We start from the raw sequence: 7,713 nt of genomic DNA, 5'->3' as shown, positions 1-7,713 counted from the left end.
ATCCTAATTGATCATATTTCAATACAAGTAAGTAACTTAGAGCTGCGTAGGATTTCAATTCTGGATTCTCAGTTTCTAAAGAACTAAAAAGAAAAAGGGGATAGGACATCATACTTTTCCTTTTTCAGATGCTAGAAAATCATGCACAAATTTTTCTCGTTGCAGCCTAATAAAACAAAACTCACTAACCGTTGTATATGTCATAACGTGCAGCAGCATGGGAGTCTAGAACTATGGGTTAGTTGGCTTCATAGTTAAAAGTGATTTTGCAAATAAGGCTTGTTAGTTAAAAGAATTGGCGAATTTTCTTGCAGTAGAAAAATAAAATAAAGTTCAAAGTATGATGAGCAAATCTTTGAAAAATAAAATAAAGCTCAAAGTATACACCAGTTTTCCCTGATAGGTCTGTAAGGTTGACATAACACACCTTTTTCTATCATTGATAAAGAACAAATTGTGCAATACAAGCTGAAGTTGGTGGAGAATATCATAATTGTATCACAAAAATAAAACATGCGTTCGATAATCATGTCTTCTCGAGAATAATACACCAATTAGATTTGTCATAAAAACGATCACGTATGACTGCATTCTTTATACCACAAGTTATCCTGCAAGACGACGAGGAAACATTGATAAATAAGCACATGTACCACGCATCCAATTTCCAAGTACAACGAGAAAAAGGTAGGAAGTAAGGGTGATTAGGAACAGAATGGTTGCCATTATCCAAAAAAAGAATGTTCTAGATGTGGTGAATAAGCTATAATACCATGGATCAGAATCAGGTGCCTCAATATCAATTTATGGGTGATTCACATATGTGCCTTAACTATAGCAGACAAAATTCTAAATCTGTTGTGACACAGTGAACTACAGAGATGGGCAAAATAAGGGAACATCCCTAAAATGTATAGTAAACATCATTACAGAAAAAGAAAAAAAAGTAGAAGTAGAAGGCAAAAGCATAGTAATAGTAGATATCAGATAGAGAGGGAAACTGAAACTAGAAATTTAGATGGTGTCCTTACCTTTCAAGCTCTCCTTCTTTAAAGACATGGTAGTATCGGTTGTACACCACAGTGCCCTTCTTCTCATCTCTTTTCGCTAGTCCACTTGCAAGAGCGCCAACAGATGCACCGCTGATTTCAGCCCGGTGATATGGCAAATGCCATGGAACAAAATACTCCTGTTGGCTGTCAATGTCGTTTTCATTTCCAGATGTTAAGGAACTTCCTTCCTCATCTATAGCTACATGTTCATGTTCTCTCTTCTCCTCTGAATCATATTTTATCCTATTTCCACCATTCTCATCGGTTTCTGGAATTCTTCCAAGTACAAAAGGTGAAGGACTATTACGTACACGAGGGCTACCTGGTCCCACCCACTCACTAGAGTACTTCTCAGCAAGAGGAGTCCATTTGGTAAGCAAAGTCCTATCTTCTTGCTCTACTGCCCAAACTGTTATAAGGGCCAACCCACCTTTCCTGACAACTCGGAGTAATTCTTCAATAGCTTTTATCCTTCTACTTTCAGTGCTTAGGTGATGTAGTACCGCAATAGAAATCGCTGCATCACCGAAATCAGTCCTATACGGCATATTTACAGCATCTGCAACCAATACTTCATTTCCCCTATTCAAACATATGTTGATCAAAGGAGGACTAATGTCGCAACCAATGTAAAAGCACTCCGGATTCAATCCTAAGTACTTCCCATTACCACATCCCGCATCCAAAACAAGAGAACCACGTGGCAATGCATTCAAAAACGTTGACACTTTCGGCCACTTGGCAAACCTAGTGGAGCTGAAATGTGGAGCAATCGCTTCATAAACACGATGAACATACTTCTTTTCAATGTCAGGTGTACACTGAACACTTGTGGATGAAGATTTTTTCAGATCTCCATTACCTAATGATAATGACTGAAGATTTAATTCTCCATCAGATACAGGAGGAGACCAAGAGCTCAAAGAATCAGTTACACATAAACCAGTCATTTGTCTTCGACACTCTCACACCAAGTACAAAAGCTCCCTATAATCTCCCCAAGCATTGCCCTTTTCTCCCAAAACTTAAAAATCCCACTTGTGCAATACTCAAGGCTACAACACAAAAAACAAGAAAAAAGCTCAACCTTTGAAAGAAGAACTGATTCAATCACTAAGAGTTTCACTATTAAATCTACATGAAACACTTTACACAAACAAAGCGAAGTTAAACTGTCCTTAGTGATATAAGTTCAATTTCAGAGGGGGGGTTTCTTACGACCAAAGGGAGTCCCTAAGTGATGAAAAAAAACCCAGTGGCAGAAAAATTAAAATTGAAATGTATAATTTACCAATTTCACAAAATTAAGATTAAATTTGAGGTAATCAATCAAATTGATTAAACACAATTAAACAAACAAATTCACTGTTGGAAGTTTTTCAAAAAAGACATTAGATTGATCGGAATCATTCAATTTCAGTATCCTTTTCACAGAACAGAAAGAAAAAAATGTCTGACATCGATTGATTTAATTCAATCAATTAGAGTATCACGGATAGAAATATCAAATAGATTTGTGACAAACTGACTGGGTCTGACTCAGTAACCGATTCACCCAATAAATTCTTCTTTCACAACCCCACCCAAACTTGTTAGACCGAAAATCGTCAAAATTTATCCAATTAGTAACATGAAAAACAAAAATTATGAAACTTTACCAGATGTGAAAATTCTGCCCAAACCTTCACCTCTTCGAGCAAATCAGAAGACTGAGAAGTTCAGATAACAACTGAGAGCGGCTAGTTTTTAACCAAGACGAGGAGAATGAATGAATGAATAGAACAGGGTTTGGCAATTGTCTTCTGATATTAATACCAAAATACCCTCTGTATTACGCCCTTATATTTGGAATAAAGATTCACAAGATTTGACGGGCTGGTGTCTAACGTTGGATGGAAAAATAAAAGGGGAAATTAGGCTCAGGCCTAACCCATGGATAACCCATAATATGAGGCCCTTAATTAAAAAAATTTTGAATCTAGGCCCCGAGTTTTTAAAAGACCTTGATACCCTTATGTATATTGTCAAGCCCATAATTAAATAAAATTTAAATCTAGGCCCAAAATTATTAAATCTAGGCCCGAAATTATTAAAATACAGTGCGAAGGTGTAAACAGAAGTTACACATGCATATGGCATGTGTAACCAGAAGTTACACATCCTTATGATATGTGCAATGCAAAGTTACACTTGTATATATATGCAAATAAATAGACATCAAAAAAAACACACAAAAAAAAAAGTTATTACTTTAATATTCATTTACAATAATTTCTTAGCACGTGTAACTAGAAGTTACACACGCATCTGTTTAGTGTAATTGAGAGTTACATATGTGTCTATCTAGTGTAACTGAGAGTTACACATGCATCTGACTTGTGTATTCAGCGTCAACTCCAGTTCCAGCGAGACCATTACCACGTTTAAGCAATTAGCTTTTATGAAGTTATCTAAAACCTGAAATATAACAACAAGCAATCAGTATTTATACGATTAAAATGAACAGTACATAAAACAATGTATATTTCAGTTTCACAAGCATCTGACTAGTGTAGCTAGCGGTTACACATGCATCTGAATTGTGTAACTGAGAGTTACACATGCATATAACATGTGTAACTAGGAGATACACATTCATCTGGCTAGTGTAGCTAGCAGTTACACATGCATATGACTAGTGTAACTAGGAGTTACACATACATATTGATATGTGTACCCAAAATCAGTATGTGTAAGTAAAAGTTACACATCTAATTAACATGTGTAACTTGCAGATACACATGCATCTGAATTATGTAACTAGGAGTTACACATGCATCTGACTTAGATATGTCAACATAAAATCAGCAAATCCATCTCTAAATGAATAACACTAGCAAAAACGAGAGGTGACTATCAAGCAATTACCAGTCATAAAATAATACAGTTAACCTTGCAAGTGAATGAGAAGCTCTTAATTAAGATATCACTGCTTCAGCAGAAAGACGTTGTTAGCACTGTATTAAACAGACGTTTTACAGCGCTAGTCTAGATGTACCTAAGCCATTTTCATATTATCGATGACGAAGGACATTTTAAGCAACAGAAAGTAAAGCTTCAGACAGTAATTATACTGGCAGAATAATACAAACACCTGGGAACCTTGTGCTAGCACATTAATATCGCAAAAAATGATCACACAACTGATTCAGCAGGGTATAGATATGAACCCAGGAAAACAAAATGCATGTGTAATCAGTAGTTACACATGTAAACAATAGTTACACATGCATATTAGCATAAGTTACACATACAATCATCATGTGTAACTAGAAATTACACATCTAATTATTATGTGTAACTATAAGTATAACCTGCATCTAATTAGTCTAATCTGCATCCACTACTACTCCCTACTACTAGGACTTGATGTTCTTTTCTCAATTTCATAAATATAACCACTATAACATATCCCATCAAATTAGCATGTGTAACTATAAGTTACATATGCATATCCCATCAAATTAGCATGTGTAACTATAAGTTACACATCTAATTTGCATGTGTAACTAGTAGATACACATTTATTTGGCTTGTGTACCTAGAAGTTACATATTTAATTAGCATGTGTAACTACTAGTTACACATCCATAGTCTGCCAATGCTAGTTAAACGTGCAAATTGTCATGCATATGGCTTGTGTGATGTGCAGTTAAACAGATGTATGAGTTAAGTGAAACCATTCCAGACCTATATCCATATACTACCTTTCAAGAAAAAGAAGTAGCTAGTCGTAAGTAATCAAGAAGGCTTACTTGATAACGGTGTTCACTTTATCTGTCTGGATGTTGTACATCTTCTTGAAAGCATCCTTGTTTTCTTCTTCTTGTTGTCTTCAATCTTCTTCATTGCGGACTCGGTGGTGAGTGGGTATTTCAGGATCTGGTAATGGTCCAGCTTGTTCCTTGGTAGTGCACTAATATATTGGTACTTGGGATTCCTTGCCTTCTGCAATGTCTTTGGCCTGTGAAATATGACTGATGTGCAGATATTCTTAGCCTTCTTCTTAATGGTTGATGCTCCAGCTTTGACAGCCTTGGAAGCTTTGTTAGCCAGCACCTTGGGGTCAGCCTTCTTAGTAACTACATGACAAGCAAATGATATCAGTACCATAGCAGCTAGAACACTTCTCATACAAATGAACAAAACAGGACATCCAAAAATCAAAAACCAATGGACACAGAATAGTCAAATCTATCTCATAACTGAATAAACTAGAGCAAGTATACAAAACTTAATAGTTCACCCTTACAGAGTTACAGACTCTACAAAAAGAAGGTAAAATTAAAAATGTTACAGTTAGATAGAAGTTTCATATTAGGTTACATATGCATATACCATCAAATTAACATGTGTAACTATAAGTCACACATCTAATTTGCATGTGTAACTAGTAGATACACATTCATTTAGCTTGTGTACCTAGAAGTTACACATTTGATTAGATGTGTAACTACTAGTTACACATATATAGTCTGCCAATGCTAGTTAAATGTGCAAACTGTCATGCATATGGCTTGTCTAATGTGCAGTTAAACAGATGTAATGTGCAGACCTATATCCATATACTACCTTTTGATATACATTCATTCAACGGAAAGCATTGACCCCTTTGATATACATTACAAAATCCATATACTACCTTTACAAGGATGCATAAGTCAACAGTAAAAACCAATCATTGACAGGGATGCTACCGTAGTAAATTTATCAGAACAAGTTAACCTTGATCAAAAAAAAACATAAACATTTAAAAAAGAAGAGAACCTTGTGAAATCAGCTAATTACCTGTCACCACTAGCACCAGTAGTAGAAACTTAAAATAGTTCATCCTTTATCTTCTCATCATCTCCTTCAATTCATCAATTCTGAAAAACACCACCACTGACTTCAAAATCCTCCTTCAAACCTGCTCCAATACCACCACCTCTACCACCACATCCTCCTCATACTCCTCCAGATTCTGCATCTCCACCATCAACACCACCATAGATTCGTTAACCAAACTCAACATATATAGTCAAGATAAGCAACATAAAAACACCAACAAGAGTCCACAACTAGCTCCATTAGAATTATGAGAGATCAGCGTTTTTATTAAATGGAGAATTTAACTAGTATTATCAACAAATCGGCAGAAACAAACAACAAACCTAAACATACCTAGATTCAAAACCTGTTGATTCAATAAAAATAATGTTCTTCTCCGATCTGAATAAAGTCAACGAAACAAAAATCAGAACCTTATCAAACTAAGAAAGTAGAACTACTAAATCAGGAAAACCTATTGAATTAAATAGAAAACCTTACCTGAAGTAGCTTCGAAACAACAAATTAGAGTCAATTTTATTTTCGGATCACATAACTAGGAATTTTAATTGAATTAAACAGGATTAGAAGGGAGAAACTTATCTTTCTCACTTTTTGTTGTTGAATCTTCAGATCTAATAGTTGATGACGAATTCCATTGTCTCTGCATCTCGATTTCGACTTATTCACAAACAAATGATGATCTACAAACATCATCAGTAGATACAGATACAGAAGTAGAGATTGATGTCATTTTTTCCTCTTCGTCGTACATCGGCATCCATAGATGACATAGATCGAAAACCACTAAATTCTTTTAGCAGAAGATAGAGTAGAACAAAAATCTCTATACATAATTGATTCTTTCTAAATCACAGATCGATTTGCTTGCAAATTGTTGATGTGAAATCAAATCAGAAGATTAGATCTTGTACAACCGAATAGATAAAACCCTAGAAAATGAATCTATGAGAGCAACTCTGGTTTTAGACGGAGAAAGAAAATGAAATAGAAAATGAAAGTATCTTATGTTATTCCTCTTGTATAAATATTAAAGGGTAGCCTTGGTATTATTAAAATTCGTAATAATTAATTATGGGTCAGATCTGAAGAAAATTTGATTTTTTGGGCCTAGTAATATCATTTTCTTAAAGTATGTAGTTGACAGTGGATGATCCATTTAGTGGGGCTTCTATATGTTTGAACCCATATAGTTGGGGGTTCTAGTATTTTTCACAAAATAATAACGGTATGGATCTTTAAATGGAAACCCGGGTTACGGAATACCCACAACGAAATTATGATTTGATAATATAACTATAACTAGATCTTTTTCATATCTACAGTTTGTAAATTTGATAATATACCTAGATCTTTTTCTTTTAATCATATTTATGATTTGGTGCGATGTGATTTCATGTCGCCCCGTCGTGTATTTTTGATTTGGTATGGTTCGGTTTTGGCTGGCCGCATTCCTTTGGATTTTTTATTCGGTGTGGTTCGGGCTCTGTCTCGCCCCATCCCGATGTATTTTTGATTTGATGTCGTGCGCCTTCGTCTCGCCCTGTGGCGATGGATTTTTTATTTGGTGTGGCTCGGCTCCGCCTCGCCCCGTCCCGATGAGTTATGATTTGGTGTGGCTCGGCTTCTTCTCGCTCCGTCGCTTAGGAATTTTGATTTGGTGTGGCTCGACTTCGCCGGCTCTGTCTTGCATTTTTGTTTTGGTATCACGGGGGTCGCGATACATTTTTGATTTGGTATGGCTCAGTTTCGCCTCGGCCCTTCACTTAGGATTTTATTTAGCGTGGCTCGG

The 7,713-nt window shown here is 35.7% G+C and overlaps 2 protein-coding genes across 2 annotated transcripts; both read right to left on the bottom strand.

Moving 5' to 3' along the window:
• Positions 1-319: 319 nt before the first annotated feature.
• On the bottom strand, positions 320-2,847 carry LOC113332003 (tRNA (carboxymethyluridine(34)-5-O)-methyltransferase-like). The gene is made up of 3 exons (XM_026578656.1): positions 2,711-2,847; positions 1,032-2,107; positions 320-611 (listed from the first exon to the last, which is right to left on the bottom strand). The coding sequence occupies exons 2-3, from the start codon at positions 2,000-2,002 to the stop codon at positions 527-529; spliced, it is 1,056 nt and encodes a 351-aa protein (XP_026434441.1). The 5' UTR covers positions 2,003-2,107; positions 2,711-2,847; the 3' UTR covers positions 320-526.
• A 2,012-nt stretch (positions 2,848-4,859) lies between these two features.
• Positions 4,860-6,306, bottom strand: LOC113331791 (60S ribosomal protein L23A-like). The gene is made up of 3 exons (XM_026578432.1): positions 6,245-6,306; positions 5,880-6,054; positions 4,860-5,173 (listed from the first exon to the last, which is right to left on the bottom strand). Exons 2-3 carry the CDS (start codon positions 5,920-5,922, stop codon positions 4,860-4,862), a joined length of 357 nt encoding a protein of 118 aa, XP_026434217.1. The 5' UTR covers positions 5,923-6,054; positions 6,245-6,306.
• Between the last annotated feature and the right edge of the window lie 1,407 nt (positions 6,307-7,713).

This window comes from Papaver somniferum, unplaced genomic scaffold (genome assembly GCF_003573695.1).
Source record: "Papaver somniferum cultivar HN1 unplaced genomic scaffold, ASM357369v1 unplaced-scaffold_128, whole genome shotgun sequence".
NCBI lineage: Eukaryota > Viridiplantae > Streptophyta > Magnoliopsida > Ranunculales > Papaveraceae > Papaver > Papaver somniferum.
The sequence above is the reverse complement of the archived record's forward strand: the minus strand, read 5'-3'. Positions and strand labels throughout refer to the sequence as shown.